The 24,369-nt window shown below is 28.6% G+C and overlaps 1 protein-coding gene across 7 annotated transcripts in view; it reads left to right on the top strand.

Annotated features, from left to right (window-relative positions):
* Positions 1–24,109, top strand: part of LOC116775675 (irregular chiasm C-roughest protein-like) — a 37,103-nt gene extending 12,994 nt beyond the window's left edge. For 2 of the 7 annotated variants that reach the window (XM_061525111.1, XM_061525112.1), the window contains exons 2-20: positions 3,603–3,854; positions 6,645–6,795; positions 10,245–10,325; positions 10,706–10,857; positions 11,061–11,152; positions 11,495–11,603; positions 12,971–13,132; positions 15,433–15,535; positions 16,296–16,429; positions 16,992–17,118; positions 17,444–17,589; positions 19,014–19,167; positions 19,394–19,626; positions 20,675–20,827; positions 21,100–21,194; positions 21,372–21,523; positions 21,932–22,039; positions 22,295–22,366; positions 23,401–24,109. In XM_061525111.1, the coding sequence (XP_061381095.1) occupies positions 3,669–3,854; positions 6,645–6,795; positions 10,245–10,325; positions 10,706–10,857; positions 11,061–11,152; positions 11,495–11,603; positions 12,971–13,132; positions 15,433–15,535; positions 16,296–16,429; positions 16,992–17,118; positions 17,444–17,589; positions 19,014–19,167; positions 19,394–19,626; positions 20,675–20,827; positions 21,100–21,194; positions 21,372–21,523; positions 21,932–22,039; positions 22,295–22,366; positions 23,401–23,438 (2,448 nt within the window). In that variant the 5' untranslated portion in view covers positions 3,603–3,668 and the 3' untranslated portion in view covers positions 23,439–24,109. Of the gene's footprint in view, positions 1–490; positions 563–3,602; positions 3,855–6,644; positions 6,796–10,244; positions 10,326–10,705; positions 10,858–11,060; positions 11,153–11,494; positions 11,604–12,970; positions 13,133–15,432; positions 15,536–16,295; positions 16,430–16,991; positions 17,119–17,443; positions 17,590–19,013; positions 19,168–19,393; positions 19,627–20,674; positions 20,828–21,099; positions 21,195–21,371; positions 21,524–21,931; positions 22,040–22,294; positions 22,374–23,400 lie in introns of those variants that run through there. The other 5 variants (XM_061525113.1, XM_061525114.1, XM_061525115.1 and 2 more) reach the window with 5 other exon arrangements.
* Positions 24,110–24,369: the final 260 nt, after the last annotated feature.

Below are 24,369 nucleotides of genomic sequence, written 5' to 3'. Positions count from 1 at the left end.
AGTTTTCATTAAATTAACCATAAATTTGGTATTATCTTATAGCATTTATGATTTTTATATCAAAAACGTAATTTATCAATGCAAAAATTATTTTTTTACATGAAATATTTAGTAATATAATCTTAAACGATGATTAAAAGATTTTTTTTATATGATTACCTTGAGAGTAATATTACTAAAGTAATAAGAGCCTCCGCTCACATTTGATGTTTTTGTTAATTTTAATGTGTAGTGAAAATATACAAAATTGGAGAATTCCGTCACGTCTAAAAATTTACAAAAAAAAAAAAAAAAATTACATCAGTTTGACGTTTAAAAAAATCCGTGTTTTTTTTCAATTATTTACAAAGACATAAAAAAAAATCTTAAAATTATAGACTAGTTTTGGGGCTAGGGTTTGTGTGTATACTAAATAAAAATCAACATCTACCCCTAACGGAAAACACGTGTTAACCCTCGGGGGCGTCTATAAATACATGCGTACTGTGGAATTGTGCTTTCGTTCAGTTGAAGATACGCGCTCGTCCAAATGTGACCATTGCTGTGCTTTATGGTATTAACGGTATGTGACATTCTGTTCATTTTAAATTTAAAACATTTAAAATTTAAACCAACCTAATTTTAGAGCATGGAGATTATTATGAAAAAAAAAAAAAACTAAAATTAACTCATAACTTGCACGTATGTAATTAAAACGTTTTTAGTACGCAAGAATTTATTATTAAATAAATGATTATCAGTCTTTTCATACTAGTATATTTGGTTGATAATAAAAGTATTTTTAATTATATAGCGAAAAGCGGACGTCATAAGATTATGAGGTGAGCTCAGTCGGATATAAAGAGCGGAATTTTAAAACGCTGACTCAAAAATATAAAAATAACATGTGCTCAATACGTTTGTTTGTGCGTACTTTAGGTTTAACAAAAAATAATACCAAAAGTTCATGAAGAACCAGTAAACATGTCTGCTTTTATAAATTTATATAAAACCCCTTCTAAACCTTAAAATTTTGTAAGTGGTTTTATACTCGTAGGTGTGAATTAATTTAGGTCTACGTCAAAGTTTTTAAGATCTGTATTCCATTTTTTTGTGTTCTAAACGAAAGCTTTTCAAGAATGGATCAATCAGGTATTATGATCATACGACATGGCAATGGATTTGCAAAAAAAAAAAAAATATTTTTTACATTTTTTCTCATTTATTTAAACTTATCACGTTTTTAATGTAGTCTACACATGCAAAAACAATTATAACAACTAACATTTACAAAGTAACAATATCCACAGTTTTATTATTGTATTTTTGTAAGAAAAAAATATATATTTTTTTAATAAAAGCGTTCGCGGAATGTTATCTAAATACTTGTTCAACTTCAAGAAAACCCGACGTTAGCAAGTATTTGTAGAATGTACAATATGTTACTTGCTTTATTTGTTATAAGAAATTTTGTTGTTTTATTTTTATCGTTGATATGTTATTTTTCTATTTTAATATTCTGAGATTCCATATTTAAAATTTTTATAATAATTTTAGTATTACCTACCTACTATCCATTTGTTCACCAGGAAACAGAACAATCGCATTCAGCTTCAGAAAGAAACCGTTATCATATACGTTTTCAAATATAGACAGAAAAACAAACATAAGCATTTTTTCTTTTACAATATTCCATATTATAACAACAAAATAAAATACATATATCCGAAAATATTCAGACAGAGTTCAATGATCTTATAAATATAGACAAGAATGGGAAACAAAAGTAAGACAACAGAACGGCCGTTCTCTAATGCGAGTTAGGAGGCAATTAGGAGTCCCTTGGATGAGGATATAGGGAATATCAAAGAAATTAAATAAAATATAACACATGAAAAAGTATTACATATTGCAAACAGATACTCGCAAGCTGCTTTATATAGTTTTATACCGTATCGTTATTATTTGCCTTATTTAATACAATTTGTACATTCATAAGACACAAGCTAGACTAACGTCAGTATTCATGACATTCCGTCTTGATGTTAGGGAAAAACTTAAGAAAGGTTCATGTTAATAGGATATCCTAAACCGACATTGAAACATATAATATGTAAACATATCGAACTTAATTTGCCTTACTTCCGTCTTTGGATTAATATTGATTGATGCGTCATTTTAGAGCGATTTTGCGGTAATACATACAGACATTAATATTTAACAACTAATTATGAATGTTTGATAATAGTTGTAATATTTTTTTCAAACTAGCGCACAGTCCTGTAATACGATATTTTTTGCGACCACACGTTGTGGGTGGCTATTATGTACATGTGCGACAATTTTTGTTTTAAAATATGCTAACTGCAATGTCCACTATTATATTCTGCGGTTTTTGTTATAATGGAATAGTTTGGATAAAACATTAATCATCCAACTTGGATTGGAATTTCTGTGTAATTTTTTAGAAAAATCAGTGGACAGAGAAAAACAATTATTAATTTATTTATGTACCAGAAAAAACAATTACAATATTTTGACAGAAGTGTAACGTACATGCGATAAATTATCTCTTAATAGAGATGTCTGCTAGAAATCTTTTTAATAAACGAAACAACGCATCAAACAGAGAAGGGAAAAATATGTGGTATTGTCCAACACTGTTCATGGGTTGTTGAACGGTAATCTAAATATTTTTATATAAGCCCCATTAGCCAATCATAGGAAATTCATGGGAAACCATCTTGGGTGCAGCCGTAATTAAGTTGAGTACACATTTATAAAAAGTATGCGTAAAAATAATATTTGTGTTGACCACATGGGCTGTAAGATTTCTAGAAGAGTCTTTGTGAGGAAGACGTTGAGGACGTTAATAGATTTTTTGTGATCAGTTATTGTGGTTTTATTAAATAATTTTAGTCACGTATATAAATTCAAATAAACTTAAACATATGACTACATAAATGAAGGATTGCTTGGAGTTGTACAAGAAGATAAAAGTACTAAAACTTTTGATAATATTTTCTTTTAAAAAATATCAAAAATTTATCCCTAATAGATTTCCAGATGAAATGTATGAATTATGAGAATTATTTTATTGTGTCGCAACACATCTAGTGTATAGTTTCCGGTGACACCACATGGCCGACACATGCGACGAATTATCAATTCATAAAGCCCAGATAATACACTCCACAAAATACACTTGGTTAAAAAAAAAACCACTTAGAGTGCCCTTAAATTTGTTGTAGAATTATCTTGAGTGTTAACCAACTTTTCATATCTTTTTTTTTGTCAATAGTTCAACGCAATGTTTTTCGGGTAATTATTTCGCCCACCCTCGATTTTCAATATTTTATGCGATTATTCTCATAAAATATATGTCTAATAAATGTTGTTATTTATCTTGTTTGTATATAAGTAAATTAGTTAATTGTTACCCGCAACCTTTTTTTACTTTCATTGGGAGTTAAAAAAATCCCTTGAGTATAACTTCGAAATTATAAAAATACGAATATTTAACATTTTCTCGAAATTACTACGGTAGATTTTACATTACATAATAAAAATAATGGTATACAAATATTCACTATCATGACAATTAAATATTATATTCTTTACAGATGAAACTCGCTAGATGAGTAAACTAAGATTGGGATTTCGACAATGAAACGGTCATATAAGCCGATATGGCGGAATTCGGTCTAAAGCTGCGCGTGCGCAGGGATGATTCGGGATACAGAAATAGAACGCTAACACGCCGGAAGCTCGGATGTATTGGGCAGGATGTTACCATTTGGATCCTGTCTGCATTATTTTTTGTCGGTTGTCATGGTTACCAGGAACAAAGATTCGCGATGGAACCACAAGACCAGGTCAGTGAAAATAGTTTTATAGTATTTTTTTACTCATAAATATTTTTATGTATATAACAACGAGAAGTGTTCGAATGCTTGATTTCTATATATCTAATATAAATGTATTATGAAATATTTCTTAGAAAATGATTCTCTCGTTGAGTTTGTATTTCATCAATATATTTTATGTGCTTCTAAAATAACTTAACTATTTATAGTAATTTCAAAATAAAAAAATCGGAGCTTAGATTTCGGTTGTTACATATAAATATATAACATTGAAATATATAATATGTAGAAGTTGATGAATATTAATTAATCACAAAGAATATCGAATTTCTAAAAAATGTATATAACTTTTATAAATTTCACCGCAAATTAATTCAAACTACCAAGTAGTATGAATATGTATTTATAATAAATTTACGGTATTTATGCTAATTAAAATCAGTGACTTTGTATACTTGGAAGCGGTTTGAGGGTAGTTGAGTTATAAGATATAGCGATTTGGATAAGTTTGGTTTTGGCGGAGCGATTATTACACTACTCTCCTTAGGCACAAGTCATAAAGTTCTTGGGAGCAAATAGTAGAATAATGCATACTTAAAGTGTCCAGTAACTATGAGCAAATTATAAGTTGTAACCCACAAAATCGCTTAAAATAAAATCGGTTAATGTTGGTGGATAGACTAGATTATGTATATATTAATAATTATATACTATTAGTAGTATTTACATTGTGTTCTAAACAAAATCGTTTTGTTTATCTTCAAAGATATTTATCTATAAACATTTAAGTAGTTTTTTTATGTCAGTCGATTCTCACATTTAGGTCATTGTTTTTATTTCAATAATTATTTTTATATACATTCTAACACATTTGCATAGATATTTGTTAACTGATATGTTTTATATTCGATTTTATACTGTTTTAATGAGTTTATGATTGTGTTACAACTAAAAATGTGTACATATATCTAAGATTAAAATTGTTTTTCGTACATTAGAAGTTACTTATGAGTTTCTGTGTTTTATCGAATAATATGACATGACTGACAAATATAATATTGCTTTATGTGGTAACGATCACGTCATACGTTAAGTAACTATGTAAAGTGCGTAACTAAGTCTCCTGTTTTGCTTAAAACTTATACGCAATTTATTTGTCCTTGATAATATATGAAAGTAGAATGGTAATTACCCTGTTACCCGTCGGATGAAGTCGGATAACGTCCGATTAATAACCAAAAGTGGAATACATAGTAATATAATTTTTATCAAATTTAATTTCTCGTAACATATAGTTTGAAATATACATATTTGTTTTATATTTCTTAGTCTCAAATAGAAATTTTTTTCTTGTTATCATTTTATGTGAAAGTAATGACTTATATATTCTAATTTTATACTCAATATTTATATTATACCTACTTATATTATACTTAAAAATTATATAGCTTATGTAAACCTATATATTATTCGTATGTATGTATATAATATATTGGAATTTTTTTATATAGATTATTTTCATTATTTTGTTCCGAAACTCCGTTTAATGATATTTTTTAACGAATGTTTATTTTTTATTGTGATTCGTTCTATCGTTTTTCAGAAAAACAAAATATTAGAATTTATTTTTAGTAATTGAAAAAATATGTATTTTTCAGTTAACTGTTATCTACTACTATCAAAACATTTGTCTGTTAAATCTTTAGAATTCGAATATAGTGTTTAAGTCCAGATAATTTATAAAATAAAATACTTCGTGATAGTTTACCAAAATTAAATAAAATTTGATTTCGATATTTGTTAAATATTTTTATTATAATATATAACCGATAAAACAAGTAAATTTTATTACTATAGTAACTTAAAATATCTTCATTTCACTGATATTTACTTCATAGAGAGGAAAATTATCACTTTCAAACTTCGTGATAAGTAAATGAATTGTACACGAAATCTGACATCCGTGTTCAAAAAAAACGAGGAATGTCCGCAGCAAATAAAGATTGTATAGCCTTGAAAAATATTAAATCTAGATTGTTTCTACTTGATTGATTAAAATCGGTGATCGGAGGGCCTATCATAAAATACTTTCGAAACTATAACACAGGCAAATTATTGTGATCTGGTTTAAAAACAAAGAGATTCTTTTTAATTCATATAACATCAAATCAAAGATAGTTATATCTCGAATGTTTCAGCATTCGGTAAAAATATTTATTTTGTAATAGTAACAAAATATCATCGTTTAAATAAACAGATGATTCTGAACGGAATATGCTTTGGGTGTATCAAAGAAAAATATTAAAAGTCGCATTACCGAACAGTTCTACTTCACGCGGTCGGAAGTGGTTCTGGAGCTGTTTTCAGACTCAAAAATTCACTAGCAATAACTGCTGGATTCCAACTTATAATGACTTGGATGAGTTTAAAATTTGTTCTTGTATACGAAATTTTATAAAACAGTATTCAGGAACATAAAATTTCAATTATACAAAATAGAATACGCTTTCTAGATGCATGTACGAATAGTTTTCCATTTCACAATATATAAGCGATTTTTATTGTCATGCCTTTGTTATTTAACAAATTCTCTTTCAAAAAGACAAAATTATATATAGGTACATATTTTTCTATAGCATTGCATACATAACAGTGTAAATGTTTAAAAGTTAAAGAAAATATCATCATTTATTCGTATTATTATAGACTTATAAGTAAATATGTCCCATTATTTTGATAATAAAATGCAATCAGATAAGAGATTTTAATAAATTTTACTAATAAAAATAATATCCGCAGAGCGCTATCGTCGGATCACGCGTTACTCTGCCGTGTAGAGTAGAAAATAAAATTGGAAGCCTCCAATGGACGAAGGATGACTTCGGTCTGGGTACACACAGAAACCTTAGCGGGTACGAAAGATATTCCATGATAGGAAGCGACGAAGAAGGTAAGAAATTTGAAACAAACAAACACACACACATATGTATATACATACACATATATACCCGTACATAACCTACTTTCCCTCCCTATTGCTAGTTCTATATTTATATTGAATAATTTTATATTTGCGAATGAAAATACAGCTACATTTATTTTATATTTTATCGTTGACCTACCTACATATTTTTACATCACATACATATTTACATATCTATGTGAAATATATATTTATATAAGAAATTATTATTTTATATTATATTAATAGTGAACAGTAAAGACTGCTTATGAAAAAAGGAAATCGTATAAATATACATTTTATATCCGAGCCAAACCGCTGACAGTAACTAGTATTTAAATTTAAATAAATTAATTGTAAGCCATTCGTTATAAAATTAATGATATTTCAACATAAAATATCTAAGGAAAGAGTTTTTGATTATATATACAAATAAATAATCTATTTCAAAGTGTTAAATAATAAAATTATATTGCGTGCCTTCACTGTATGAGAATACAAGTTTAAGATAAATTTGTATCACCTATAACAACTATAGCTGTTCTAATTTAACTGTCTCACGTATTTGTTTTTATATAAAACTGGTAATGATTGTTCTCAGAATATCTGTTTGTATGATGGCTTTACGCATGATTTCTTATTTTCATTACGTTTTTGTTTACTTGCGCCATAATATTTCTGTAAGTGATAGTGGGGTCTAGTTAATGGATACTTTTTGACTGACGTTACGTAAAAACCATTTTGGTATTGACATTAAAAATAGGCTTTGGTTGAATTAGAGAGATAGTTATTTTAGTTTTGTTTCAAAAATTTTCTTTCTGTCTGGTTTTTGGGACTAAAACTCTGCCGTAAAATATTTTTTTTTAAATTTTATAATCTTTATAGACTCGATAAGTATCATTTCTTGTATTATTTGGCGAGTGAGTGAGTGAGTGTAGAAGTCAAAAAATATGAAAAACTAGATGAAACGTTTGTACAAATTAAAAAAATACATAGTAACAGAGATCTAAAGATTATTAGAGAATTACGAACAAATATATTTCCATACCATTAATAAATCATCGTATATTCAAAACAGTTTTCTTTGAACCAAAATCTAACCTTGAAAGCAGTGGGTAATGCGTCAAACAATAATTTATTTTTCAAATCCGAATTAGTTCAGTGACCTCTGCGTATATTCTAATTATATATTCCTCTTCATATGAACAACGCATTGAAAATATTATGCTATCGTTATATATATTTTTAATTTGAACTTTATTTATGTGCTAATAAGACCTATAACTGAATTATTTCATTCGCTCAGTCAATAATGATGATTTTACTAATATATCAAATATATTTTTAACCAAAATATCTTTTGAACACCCTGTAGTTTTTATAAGAGCACCTTAGTTTTTCAATAAAATATATCAGTGTTTAGTATGAGATTAGATTATTAAGTTAACCGTCACTTCCATGTTTCGCATCTATGTATTAAAGTATACCGAAACATTTATCGAATGGCTCACAGTAAAACTGTTCGTGAAACTTTCAAACGCGTTCACACATTTATACGTCAAAAAATGTAAATAACATTGCTCTAATTTGTAACGTAATGTGAAATTATTAATAATAAGACTAATAGCTATTATATTTTTTAAAGATTATTGTAGAAATAAAAATCAGTATATATATATATAATAAATTCAGTCAATAAACATCAAGAGTCAGCTAAAAGACATTAGTATAGAATTAAATTAGTGCTAGCCTCAGTTGTTGTGTTGGCAGATGCTATATTCGTGAATAGTGTAAGAGAATGTGTTTTATTTTAAGTATTTTGAATTAAGGTTACTATTTTCTGTGTACTGTGTAATATCTTTCGTCGACCTTTTTACGCTTTTCATTAGTTACGTGATTTCGGTGTTCTTAATACGTGTTTGTAGTTTCAACCTATAAACCTTAAGTTTGGTGGTTACGTAATGTTAGTACAATTCAGTTATGTAGTATGGATTTAGTATTGAAATTTTAATTTTAATGTTACAACAGTGATGTTATATTAAAATAAGGATAATGTTTTTATTTCTTTTATCCCATTCTTAATTACATTTCACTAAGATTGTTTTTGTTGTCTGAATTATATATTGTATCATATAAATACGTCCTATAGAGCAATTGGTGATATTTTTTTTTATTAAACTTTATGGTTCTTCAATTTAATTAAATATCTTTACTCCATTCAACAAACTCCTTAGTTTTTTCTCCACATAATGCTCAAGATTATAATACGTCCAACAATTAAAATTTTGACGTTGGCAAAATGTTCCACGATTCCAGTGAGAATGACGCTATATAAACTAGTTTTTTTAAAAAGCTTCTTCAATATTTTGGACGAAAGTCTTGTCAAAAGAGTACCTAGAAAGAAAGAGGACTTAGAACTTGTCAAAAGAGAACGAATTGATATGCGGAGGAGTTTAAGATACATTAAAAATATTTTGATAAGCCTTGTCATAGTCAAATACATCTAAATAGTTTATTATCTCAGACGTTTAATAACCTGTAGGGTATTGCCGTTTCAAAGGCTTTGTTTTTATTCATATAAAGTTGTTACAAAAAATTATGCAATATAATTAATGCCATTAAAAATTTAAAGAAAGATCGAACGCAAATGCTCTATCATATCAAGAGTAAATAATAAGTAATTTTATAAGTAAATAAGTAATTGATTATTTTTTTATAATTTATAGAAGATATAACTAACTAAGGTTAACTTTCAGGTTTATTATGTAAAGTGGAGCAAAACACACCTCATCCAAAATAATATTTTCTTTTGAATGCCTTCGATCGATCTTTTAAGACAGCTATATGACAGGAAGGTCATTAATTTAAATTTTATGTTAATAAATCTTTAATATTAATTTGCATAAAATGTTTATTATGAAAAAAGCGTATTAAAAATACAGATTTTTGAGGTTATAAGGTTAAGAGTTAATGAAAGATCAGATATTAAAAGACTATTAATAAGAATAAAACGTCTCGTGGAATATTATCAAGATGTTATCTATTAAATTTATGACTGTCATACGAAATTTTATTATTTTTTTATAAAATTAATGTGATTTTTATATATACCTTATTTTGGTTTCTTTATTTGTGTTTAACGAAATATGTTTTTGAAGTAAATAGTACAAAATATATAGAAACGAGAGAAAAAAAAAACTATAAGTGGATTTTGCTAAAATGTGTTAAATTTATACAAAGTGGTTTTTTTTAACCTACGTCCATTATTGAATAGGTAATAATTTTGGGGCAATTTGAATGTGTGTATTGTTTTAAGTCACTGAATTAGTTACGCATTCAGACTTCCCCGTGACATTTACTATTCAAATGAGAGATTTATCATAAATTTATTTTTGCATATAAACATGTCATTTTATATAACTGTATTTTTGTTTTAGGAGATTACTCTTTAGATATACGAGACGTTTCGTTGGAAGACGATGGTCTATATCAATGTCAAGTTAGCTCTGGACTTAACGGTGAGTTGTTGTATTTAATATTAAGACCGAAAAATATTTTCAAGATATAAAAACGTGCTATTTATATGTAATAAAATTTTGTTTTTAATCATTAAGCACTTATTACGATGGAGTAAGATTCATTTTCAAGTGTATTTTTCACAAATGTTACTAATATGTAACTGTATAAGGTGTAAAATGATGCAAAATTCATACTTCATTTGAATTAAAATTTAGGACATTTGAAGGAAAAAATACAAAATTTTAATGTCTTTGTATCGTCGTACATTGTCCAAAGTAAACTTAAAATGATAAAATGATAGCAACATTGTCATTTATCACATCATAAAAGTGTAATTCTGCATTTATTTTATACTAAAAACTTATATTTCTTGACTTAGGTGAACCGCCGATACGTTCAAGATACGCTCATTTGACAGTACTGATAGCTCCTCAACCGCCCAAAATACTACAGGGTGCGTTTATAGATGCCACTGAAGGCGAACCAGTTGACATTGAATGTGTGTCTGAAGGGGGAAAGCCGGCTGCTGAAGTAAGTTAAATCTCTTGTATCAATTTACCAAAAACATCCCATAATTCTTGTTTCAACTATAACTAAGATCGTTAAAATGTATGCATAAATATATAATGTGTTTATGTATAGGAGAGTTTACTAAATCATAATTATTAAAGAACTATTTTGTTGGTAACTTGTTTATCATCTATTATAATACTGATTCGTAATTAATGTCACAGATAACTTGGGTCGACGGTAATCAAGTGGTGATTAAAGACAATGTCAGGAGCAGAATCGATGAATTACCAGACGGACAAAGATACAAAACGAGGTTAGTTTAATAATAATAATTTAAATCTATAAATTATTAGAGATAGATTATTATTTAGGGATACGTAGAAGCAAATCTATATATAAAAATTAGCATGACAATATTAGAACGACTCTGTGGTACAAGTTTGATAATCCTTCAGATTCAAATTAAGCTATGATTGTTATTATCACCAAAATAAAACAATACGGTCAGTTATATTAAAAAAACTATTACATAATAATAAAACCATAGATATACAATAACATAAATATTAATCGAATCCTAAGATGAAAACATTTTTTTACTTGTTAATAGTATGTTTTAATGTAACGTGTCATAATGATCTATCAATACCAATAGCTCGGTGCTGCGGTTAATACCAAGTTCGTCCCACCATGAGCAGCATATCACATGTCAAGCCCAGAATACAGCAGATCGGGCGTACAGGATGGCTACAGTATTGATAGAGGTAATATATAAAAATACGTACCAGCTCAGTGAACAAAATAACTATCTTGAAATGTAGTTTAAATAGTTTTATCATCGACATATTCAAAAATAATAAAAAGTTATGAAGTGAAAGAGAGGGTGAGGTAAGAGATGTAATTGAGGAATAAAGCAATCGGGACGCTATATGCCACGGCGTCCCGTTCGCTTTTTCGCTAATTGTGTATGACCCATTTGATTTATGGGTATAATAAACCATTTTATACGATTTATTTATTTGTCTCTTAAATAAAAAATACATCAAATAAACAGTTTTTAAGCTGAAGGTAAGGGAACAACATGAAAGTTTCAAGAACTATTATAAGTGATTATGTATTTATGCTCACTAATTGACCGAGCAAAGTTTAACACGATTAAGCCACTACTCGCCTGTCTAAAGCTGATAAGATGAGATAATTTTACGTGAAATTTGATAAATCATACTAATTGTATTTGCAAGTAAGCGTTGTATTATTTTTTTTTTTGTGTTAAATCCGTTCTATAATTAAATATATAAAAAAAACTACTAATGTATTTAAGACATTCGCGAATATTCATTTAAATGAAACTAATATTTTCGGATTACTACGCATTATCTTATTATTTTTAAAAAAGAAAAAATACAACTTGATAAAATAAAAAAGTAGCAGTGCATTTTTAAGAGACTTCAAAACCAGAGGAATGGATAATTTTGCCACCTAGTTGTTGTTCTTATTTAATATCACAAATAAGCAACCTCTAATGTTTCCTCTTAGCAGCATAATTTAAATAGATTTTTATTATTAAAAAATATAAAGTAATCCTTCAGTTTAAACTTACCTATATAGTCTGTGATGGGAAGGTTCATAATTTGAATAAAATCTCATTGAACCCGCAATTAATAATTAATTGATTCTGAGACTCGATATAATTGCTTAATCTAGACTGGTCTCAGTTATATTCAACTTTCAAACGGACGTTATTAATGCAGTGAAATCAGTCTAGGCTTTTTACGTACAGAGATCCGACGTTCATATAATATTATTAACTTGCTTTCCGCAGTTTCATTTAAAATATCTCTTGAGTCTGAGAGTACGAGATTATTTCTTAATTAGCTTTCACTTTGCATAAACTTTTAGTTCCTTTGAAGATTAATACGTTATACGTTTTATGTGTTCCATTTTCTTCCAGATTAAACAATTTTTTCTATATAATTTATTATATAATACTTTAGAATAATATAAATTTTAATGAATATTATATATATATATATATATTAGTACCATTTACATAAATACTCGTATACTACCATAACGTATACTACCATAACGTAAAATGTAACATTTTATTTATATAGGTTAAAATTTGCAGGTAAAGTACGCTCCCAAGATCAACATCACGATGTCTACGGGTGTCGTGTCTGAAGGTGGTGAGGTACGGGTTCGGTGTTCCGCAGACGCTAACCCGCCACCCCAAATATATAGATGGTACTTAAACAACAAGCTCCTTGTTGGAGATTACAATGAGGAATTGGTAAGTCCTACTTAATTATACCCAAAATTCTTTTTAAGTTTATTAGTTTTTTTAAATAATTATATATATTTCAATGTAATAAATTTTTATATACGTGTATATGAAATTATTTACGTTTTGTCTTTTATTTATTTTGTATTATTTTTTAACTCAAAGTACTTAACAAAATAATATCTCATTATTTTGTTTCATCAAGTTCATTTCACTTTATTATTCAAAAAGATCGGATTTAACTTACAAATTTTTTTAAAATCTTTTCCAATTTTAAACTTACCTGTACTTTAGCTTGAAACGAATCACTATAAGACGTAGATAATTTTCCCAGAGCTAATATATTATACGAGTACATTCTCTGGAAATTTTTAATGAAAATATATGTTGGTTGTACCTACTTGCTTCTAGAAGTTTATTATTAAGATTAAATTTATATATATTGGTCTTTGAAATAAATTATAATGCACTTGTTTTATATAGCGTGAATTTAAAAAGTAAAAACGTGGTATACATCCTGCTTGGTTACATCAAAAAAATTAGAAATTAGCGTCAGCGTATCAGTAAACTCATAAAATGCACTCAATCGAGTGCAGTTTATTGTCTGTCACAAATTTTACAAAATGCATTAAAGATAATTTATAAATATAAGTATCTTTTAACATATTTCCTTGCATTTTATATTCAATTTAAAAGTTATTTTCAGAAAAAATATCTTATATTATTTTAAAATCTAAATTCTAAAATTGACAAATATTTATATTATTTAAGAATTATAAATTCGTTTCACCTTATTCCTTTTTAATTGTTAAATTATTGAAAATGAATATTTTTGTATTATTCTCTTGATTATTCGGATTATACTTAGCGTGGTCGATTTCATTCGGTCCGAGTACATTTTTATTTTATCTTTTATATTTAGCTTGTATATAAAAGGTAACAGTGGTATACTTACCGCTTTATGGTATAATTACGGTACTGTTAAATGTTTTCTTTATGTTATTGCGAACAAAGACTGAGGTAAATATATAGTATTCGTTTAAATGAAACTAATATATTTCGGATATACTACGAGGATTTTATTATTTTAAAACTACATAATCCCGACGTTTCGGTTACTTTTCAGCAACCGTGATCACGGGCAGACGGACAGACGACATCTCGTATATATATTTTACTCATGGTATATATCACACATGTATAGGCTTTAGGCTTAACCTGAATTATTAGTAGTACGAAATAATTTTAGAAGGAACAAATAAAGCGTTTTAAATTGTATTTATATTATGTCGATCAAATAATAAATTTATCTCTACGGGTAATTAGATAGAAAACATTATTTTATTACATATAAATGTATTTAATACAAGCCACGTAAGAACACACTCGGGGAATTGTATGCAATTTAACACAAAATGCGTCAAAGTGCTTTCATATGAATGACATCGGAGAAACTTGACAACGTAACTAACTCGTATTATACAGGAAATTTAACCTTTTAATAGAGTTCTTGTTCCTCATTATAAACTTTATCAACCGAGTTCGCGATAATTTGAATGGAACGTCAAAATTTCATGTTATTAAATACCTTATATGCGAAAATTTCAAATCCCAGATGCCTTTATTTCAAGCTGTATCGACTAGTGCAGCAAAATGTTTCGCATACTAACGCGACATCCTTCATAATTTCTGTTACTAACAAATATTCAGTGAAACATCTCTGTTAATAGTCTGAGAGCTCGCTTTAAGACGCGAGCTTCATAGAAACGATTCATATTTAACCGGGCTGCATCTGTTAGGCTCTTAGAGTATTGGAAGCTATCAGATAATGATAGAAATCTGATTTATAATTATTTATTTATAATTAATGAAATGAAATTATTAATATTATCTTAAAGTAAACCATGTTTTATCTATATATAAATTATAATTTAATTATAGTGGAAATGGTAGAGACTCTGATGTAGATTAATTAATTTTATTATTTTATAAAATCTGAGCGCTTTTGATATATTTTATATTTGATGCTATTATAAGCGATACACTGTGCTACAGTCTTTATGAGATGGAAGCAAGCTATGTAGGAATGCGTCAGCATTAATGCAAAATGAAGACGGGGGAGTTTAAATGAGGGTAGCTTGCAAATAGTCCAATGAATCTTGTTTAAACAAACATTATGTTGCGCATCAAATGGCGTGAAAATGAGAGCACTCGCTTCATAGAAATCGTTTTTTTCTGACGATTGCATTCTAATGTAGAAGTTACTAGTAATTTATTTATATGGGGATGAATCATGTATTTTGTTTTAGGTAATATTCAACGTGTCCCGCAAGCATAATAATGCGGTTGTAAAATGTGAAGTTAGCAACGCAGCCGGCAAGAGCGAAGCAACTATTACTTTGAACGTCACTTGTAAGTCACTTATGATAATATGCATAAAGCTCATACAAGACGTTTTGTAAATAAATTAACTGAGTAACTAAATGAAATGACGTATTGAAGAGCTTTACCTTAGTTTAAGATGTATTTTTATATATACATATATATATAAACATTGATATTAAGGAAGGTTTCCTATATATTTTCCTTTAGTCATTACTAAATTATCAAAAGGCCTGAAACTATTTTTTTTTATATTTGGTTTAAATGATACTTAAACTTTTTTCATTCACCATCGGTTTTCTATCAAAGAAACTAACTAAAATTAAAATATTTTTTTATATTTTAATTCTTAGATAATTTAGCGGTGGAAAAATATAAAACAAATTTTTAATACAATAAGTTTTTAGTTACAGTAAAAAATACACAAGTCGTTAGATTATTTCTTTGAATATGGTAGAAGTCTAAGCAAAAAGAATAACAGCTAAATCTCTCTACAACCTACTAAAACACTTGGGCCTGTCCAGAACTAACATCAATTCACTCTTAGAACGTACTTCGAAGGCAGCCCTAGTAGAGTCGTTTCAAATTTGGTTAGGTAGAGAGAGGAACTTTGACGGTGGATGTGAGCGTTTAACACGCGCCAGATAGAGACCCCTTAAACTTACACCGGGGTCGCAAATCCCAGGCACTGTTGAAGCTCCTCTCCTTGCAACGCAAGGACCCTGTACCCGCACAGTGAATCCATGGAATGCTGAGAAGTTTCGTCTTTAAAATATTTACTATTCTACAGATCCACCATCGTTCAGATCTCGACCCCAGAATATTGAATCCACAGTCGGGTCCAATGTTACTTTGATTTGCGACGTCGATGGTCATCCAAAGCCGAAGATACGCTGGCTGTTCCACGAGCCCGGAAAAATCGGGGTAAGTGAATACCATGTTGGAAAGGTTTACTTTATCAAGAAATGAGCATATATTTACTAGACAGTATTACTCTGAGAATAGGCTAAATAAATATAGATTTATTAGACACTATTACCCTGAGCCTATATTTAATAGACAATAGACGGTATGAGGTTTGTTGCATTGAAGGTATTATGATCTCTTATCAATGGTGTTTTCCTTAGCGACAAAAATAAGATCAAAATGTTGAAGAATGTCTTCTTGAAATAAGATATTTATTTATTTTCACGTATTTAATATCTTTTAATATAATATGTAAAAATAGATTTGTTGAAGTGTGATTGTTTTTTTCTTAATTGCGTGAAAACTGACAAACCAGTTGTTTGAATATATAGAGCTAGAATAGTATAAGTTCCTCTCGATCACATAAATATTTTAGTGTCTAACCAGATAGTGAACATCAGTCATGTGCGTTTAATGTAAGTTATATAAAATATCTATGTTTATATTATGTGAGTATACGCTCGTAATACGCTTAGTCTCTGGTACGCGACAGTTTTACGGGAAAGTGCAATAATTCCAGCAGGTCAAAGGAAAAGCTGCTAAATTTAGTGTCGTGGTCAATGAGAATACAGCTGGAAGGTACATATGCAAGGCTACGGTTGATGGTTACCCAGATATTGAGAGTGAGGCCATAATATTCATAAAAGGTAATATTTTACTGATGATTTTTTTTATTAAATTTATTATTATCTAATAAATTTTTGTGGACGTTTTCACTGTAACCCAGATGATTTTGACAGTTTTTTTTAATTAAAATTGATCTGTAAGTTATTAGATTGTATAAGAAATTGTTGTCGTCGTAATCCTATGTCGCCGATATTTAACAGACAAAACTCTAAAATCAAACTAACAATTTTTTTTCTGGTAAATTATTATATTCAATATAAATTTAATCATATAATTATCTTTTCGATCTAAAATATATTAAAATTATAATAGTAAAGTAATATTTACCAGAACTATTTCATTCAGGTCCACCAAAAATATTATCAAACAGAACACAGTCAGGTATCGAAGGGGAAACCGTGCGAGTGGAATGTTCCTCCCTTTGTGTCCCGAAACCCGACGACATTAGATGGTATTTCGAAGGAAGGGAAATTAGCGCCATTCTTGACCCGGTAAGAATAATTTAGTTGTATGCTAATCGTTACTACCAACAACTTTGTCAATTAGAACTCACTCGGTGATCTTCGGGTGCAAAAAAATACGTTACAAATCGTACGGGTATTATTTTGGTCATGAAACAATTTCTTGAATACAATGTCGAAAATAAAAATGCATATTTTCAAAAGGATTTACATGCATATTCGTTTACGCACGCTACTACCACTTATTACAAAGTTTTAAGGAGACTTATATTAGCTTATATTATTTATCTGAAGTATATTTGTTAAATTAATGTTCGTGTCCTTTTGATGTGAAATTTACTATATGTTTAATAATCAATGTCAATTTATTGTCATCGACTGTGCCCCCAACAAGCCTTTTTACTCTCAGCTGGTCTTCTAATAACAAACGAACAGGACAATATAAGGCACTCCTACAATAAAACAACATGACGTCACAGACTAACCCCTTATCATAAAATTAATTGGAACATATTGTTTAACCCCCAGAGTTCCATGGGGCTCATAGAACTTGTTACAGGTCACTGACCTGTATTTATTATTTTGGCCCTTATATAAAGTAAATTACAGTAAGAATAATTGTAAACAAATTTATGGAACTACTACTTTTTTTCAAGTCTATCTGTTTGTTTGATACTTATTCTATATAAGGTTTTATGAAGTCAAGGGCAAGATCTAGTTAAATTAATTGGTTTACTATATAAAATGTAATTTGTTCCTTTAAAGTAATTTACTTGTTTGTATTTATTGGCTATAATGCAAGTGAAAAACCAGTTCTCGTAGAACCGCCACTTGAATAGAAGTACAAAAAATAAGCTTAATGCTTCAATATTAAAGGAGCTGTTACATTTGATTGCGCTTGGAGTAAAAACTACCATTACCAGAGTCAAGAAATTTTGAAGAATATTTACTAGGGAATAAAAGACAATAGTGTTTTTTCTTTTAAGGAATTCTAAGTAATATTTTGTGTTATAATAATAATAATTTAAAATATTCTTTAAGTTTACAAAAAAATGTTGTCGTAGTTGAATTACGTTTCAATACTTTAAAAAAATATTATTCGAAGTATTTTTTTTTTTATATTTACCTAGAATCCTTTGTAATATTTTTAAAATGCAATATCGTTTAACAAAAGGAATTTTCTATCAGGATTAACGATTTAAGGCTTATAGATTTAACATAAAATAAAAAAATGGCTTTCATTTGTTATAAATATTTTAATTTTGTCTATTTTTATAAACTATTCATTTTCAGCGGATAATGGATTGAGTGATCTTAAAATTAATCCACAAAAATTGGATCCCCATCATTTTTTCCCAGTATTTTTTGATATCCTATCATCAATCAGTCCTCAGCTGCATATAAATTCTTAATTAATTGATTTTTAAATTTTCTAATTAATGTTCTTTTATAAGGATTACGCGACGTTACTGGAGACGTTACCTGATGGTATTACTAAGTCTAGTTTAGTGATACGTTCCAGCCAGTCAAAACATTATGGCGTGTACAACTGTAGCGTTACTAACGAATACGGAAACGCTAATGCTGCTATCAGCTTAAAGCCTTTAAGTAAGTATATTATCATTAAAACTTATACATGTACATAGGAATTGCAAAGATTATCTCGGCGAAAAAAATATTCGTATTAAATGCAAACTAAAAAAAATATACTGCCAAGACACAGATTCCAACAAGAAAAAATGAGTTTATTTTAAAACATGAACTTAAGGTTTCTTGTTGGTGAACCTGAAAAACAGAGAATTGAATTATATATGGTAATATTTTTTCTCAACAGAAACCCTGCCGCTAGTTATAATACTCATAGGATCGACGTCTGGTATAATAGTTTTCTCTGCTTTCGTCATACTTCTTGTTCTCTGTCATCGACGTAGAAGGAAGGGCGGTCGGATCAACGAGAAGCCAGACGTTACCGTGACTACTAGCGACATGTATAAAGAAAGTGACAGGAGCTCAAACATCAGCGACCTCAAATTGCAGCTGCCTCAGAGCGATGGCAGCTATGATTTGGTGAGCATTATTTGTAATGGTCTTAAAAGTTCGATCGATTTTTTTTTTATTAATAATTATAAGGAGTTTTGGAAAGCGATTATAGAAAGGCATATAAAAATGAAATATATACATATGTCATCAAGAAACGTTTTTAAATTTGCATAACAAAGTGATTGTGGTTTCCGAACGCATAGACGATAAACGAAAAAAAAATATATAATTTTATTTACATAGACTATTTATATATCAGTTTAAACTAATTAATCAAATTTAATTTTTTGTTTTATTGAGTTTCACTGTACTTAATTATAGTACGCAAAGCTGCGGTCAAAAGTTATAAATACTTTCACAGAATAGAGTTCCATTCAGTTAAATGCCATTACATGTTATCACATTAAGGAAATGTTGCCACATGTAACGCTAAAAGCGTTGATCTTGTGTTGACTAAATGGAAATTGTGTTCAATTTAATTGATATCACTATTGCTGGGTAAATAATATGCATTAGTGATGACTATATTTATGCCTGCGAATACATTCAAATGTTTGTATGTTTGTCAATAGTGTCCGAAACAATTGACATCGGAATAATTAAATTTTGGAAAATATACGCGATTCCGAGGCTTCTGGCCAATAGAAAACACATGCCTACTTTTCCAATTTTCAAAAAGATCAATCCGCCGTTTACTCGGTTCGAACCATAGACAAAAGTTGGTTTAGTTTCAAAAAGATTTATATGCATCTAAGTTCAATTAAAGATGACTAAAGTATTATGTTCCTAATTTTCAGATATAAATATTGTATAATACAAGAATATACCGATAAAGCATTTGATCCACAGACAAATCCTCAATAAAATATTTTAACTAATGAATTTTAAATAATTCCGTGATTTTTTTATAGTGTTTCATTAATAAAGTAAAATTTTAAGATTCGCTCAACGGTTTCTTTTTCAAAATATTAATTGAAGTTTCGATAACAATATAAATTAATGCGAACATCACAATTAATGTAAAATGTATGAGAAATAATAAAATTGACTTACCTTTAAAATTAACTCCAAACAGGAATACACTAGTTCAGATAGATCCGACGCAAAGCCTCAAGCAGGTTTACCACTCGCGGGTCCGGTCTTACCAAACATACACTCTGATAGTATGTTACAGTTCAGATACAGCAATGACTATTCTGACCCAGCATATAATGACCCCTACTTTAAGGTAAGTTTATTACAGGTAACTAAAAACTTACCTGATTTTTCGCATTCAAAAAAGACTACTTGCTTTCTGGATATTTACTTAAAATAATGTGAAATAACTTATACCATAATTAAAAGTTTTAGAATAAGTTTGGTAATTACACATGCAAGTATTTACCTAAATTAAATAATTGTTATGTACTTTTATATAAAACAATGTTTTTCCTATATTTGTATGAGCAACATATAATTATTATAATAAAATAAATCTAAAACAACTTTTTTTTTATCTAGAATCCGAACGCGTATGTTTACGACTACCCTCAAGGTTATCCTCCGCCTGCACATTTGAGGGTACAGTCACCAACCTTAGAAGTTCCTTCTTCAAGGTACTCATTATATACATATATGACACGTGTTTATTATTTAGTTATTTATAATCAAATATATTGAACAAGCAAATTATATTTAATTACATTTTAATCTATAATTATTTTATTCTATTCATGATTAAATAAGTAAGATTTTTTAATATTCATAAAAACTATATTAAATATTCTATACAGATCGCTTCAAGGGTCACTAACCCGGAGTATAGACACATCTTCAACTCTACCATTGTCAGCTGGCAATGGTTCCCAAAATAATTCGCTACAACGAACGAAACACGACGAAACTGATGCCATTAATAACTTGGGTTTACCTGTCGGCGGGGAAGGTAATTTTAAAGATATCTGTGGATTTTACTATACATGTAATAATTTGTATGTTGAAAAATTTCTCATAAAACACTCCTTGCTAAGTGAGATCTAAGACTTTCTCGAGTATTCATTTAAATGAAACTAATTTTATTCGAATTACTACGCGTATTTTATTTTATTATTTTGATACCGTTGATACCGTGATCACAGTTGCTGCAAAGTAAAAAGAAGGTCGGGAGTATGTAGTTTTAAAAAATAATAAAATACGCGTAGTAATCCGAATAATTTTAGCTTCATTTTAACTTCTTGCTCAGTTTTAACATTATTAAATACGAATCTTTTATGTGAAAACTTAATTAATTAATTTCCATTAAAAAAATACAAAAAAAAAATAATAAAATATGTAGTAATCAAATAATTTTCAGGTCCTCAAGTACCAGTTTACGCACAAACTGGTCCGAAAAATAATCCTAGCGTTGATGTGCGCTACGCCGCTACATACGGCAATCCTTACCTTAGAAATAGTTCTGTGGGTAAGTAAAAAGAAACTTATTTATGTTGCATTAGTTCTCCAAATTTCAATACATAATTATTTAAAACTTAATCACATAAATATATTTTTAAAAAATTCTTATTAAATTTTGTAAATAAAAAAAATTATTAAAGCGCTTTATAATTTTTTATAAGAATATTGGAATTTAAAAGAAATCAAGTTTGTGATTTAAATTTACTTCTCATATTGTAATTTAAGGTAAGTCACCTGTATATAATTCATACTTACCTGTTAGGTTACCAAACAGTGCACACGGCGAGGCCGGCGGCCACTCCCGCCCCACCGCCTTACTCACGTAACCAGCCAGGTACCTAGTACGTATATTTAAAATCTAGGCACGGTGTAGGGTTTGCATTATCTTAATCTTTTGGATTTAATAACTTTTAATATATCTTGCATGAATTTCTGACTGACATTATTATTTTTAATGCATTACCTCTTTAATCTATCTTCTTGTTTGTTATTCTGTTGACTATCTTGGATAGTACTAATATTGTTTTATTTTGCTTTCTACCTTTTTAAGCAGATAATCCGTTACCGTATAGAATATCGACCTTGGTTATTGTGAGACGGAGGAGTAAGTTGGCGTTTGGATCTTAAGATATAGCTAGTTTTGAATTTGTTATTTGTTGAGTCCAGGCTTCATTTATTTCCATAACGTTTCTATAACATATTGTAGCACATGAAGTCATATTCCTAAATTCTTTGGTGCATCAAAACCAAAGGACAAGCCTAATTGTCTATTGACTTTAGACACCAACATTTTTTAAGTTAAGTTTCTTTATTCACGCTTGGCTTGGGGAGTGAGCTAGTAAATGCGTGACGACAGCGTTACCAAAAATGTGATTGAGAAAGGCCATAGACGTACCTGATAAGTTTAAAATAAAATTTGGCTTTAATAAAAAAGGAATTCTCATAATTTATTAAAATAACAATCTTTGGGGTGAATCAATGAAATATCTTGTACATATAATATATTTTGTTGTAAAAATTTATTTGGGAGTCTGTTTGTCAGCTTATTGACTTCAAGGAGTACACGTGGTCCGCCGTTCTCAGAAGTCCATCACAAAGGTTTTAACTCAACATATTGCAGACAATAAAACATAAAGAAATTCAATGTACCCGTTGCAAGTCTAATGCATTTTAAAATTAGTTTTTTTTTGGCTTTGGTATTGCTTATTTGTACGCTCTTACCCATAGATGATTTTCAAATATGCATTGTATTTTTTTTTATGTGTGCACTTAAAAAAAAATCCATAGATAATAAGGTAATGACATAACGTAATAAATATTTTAATAATATTCTCATTATTAATATTTATGACAATCTTTTTCTTTTAGGTAAAGGCAACGAGATTACCCACGCGACGCACGTGTAACGACAGTGTGAAATGAGACTTATGTGAAGTGTTTAAAAACTATTTTGCAATTCACAGTGTAATATATGTTCCTAAATAATAATTACGACTGACATGTAAATAGTAGTGTAGTTGTAAATATGAACGCATGAGCAAGATTCACAAAATAAATGGCTTTTGTTGTATTTATAAATTTTTTGCATGATAAATGTATTACATATAAAGCTCATTTGTTTTTTATTATTCGTCTTTTTTTTTTGAATGAAAAATTCGTATTGCTCAAAGTGAAGGCTATAGATAAAAACATATGTTCATGTATATATATTACCCAAATACATTTTTATGTGCCATGCCATTATATTAACTTTGTAAAGTACCTAATCCGCTCTAGTAAAGAACATTAGACTAAATAATCAGACTGATCTTCGATATTGAATAACAAATGTTTAAAGATATAGATAATTTAGAAAAGTCATCTGTATTTTAGATAGAGAACTGTGATAATTATAGATATCGAAATCAAATTCATCTCTATGCAATTTTTTTTATATCCTCGTGTGTTTTACCTGAACATGTAGAGAATTTTTTTTTATCAAATGTATTTGATAATATTTGTATTATAGCGTTTTCAGTTTCCTGCATGCGAATATATTTTTTATTTTGTTCCGAAAATAAATATTTGAGATGCAAAATTTTTCGATTTTATTATTACCTTTTCCCCTTCAGACATTAGGTTACCAATAGTTGAAACAACATATTGTCACGTTGTTGCATTTTATACAACAACTCCGCGTATTTATTTCAAAATCGCAGTTATTAATCTTATATACTTAATTTACACATAGACTTCATTAATACGATTTATTTTCCATACAATTAGAAGGTAAAGTTGAAAAACAAAGTCATGTTATACTTAGATAAATATTTATTGCAGTGCTATAATATTATATAA

The sequence above is a fragment of the Danaus plexippus genome, chromosome 27 (assembly GCF_018135715.1).
Source record: "Danaus plexippus chromosome 27, MEX_DaPlex, whole genome shotgun sequence".
Classification (NCBI taxonomy): Eukaryota; Metazoa; Arthropoda; class Insecta; order Lepidoptera; family Nymphalidae; genus Danaus; species Danaus plexippus.
The sequence above is the reverse complement of the archived record's forward strand: the minus strand, read 5'-3'. Positions and strand labels throughout refer to the sequence as shown.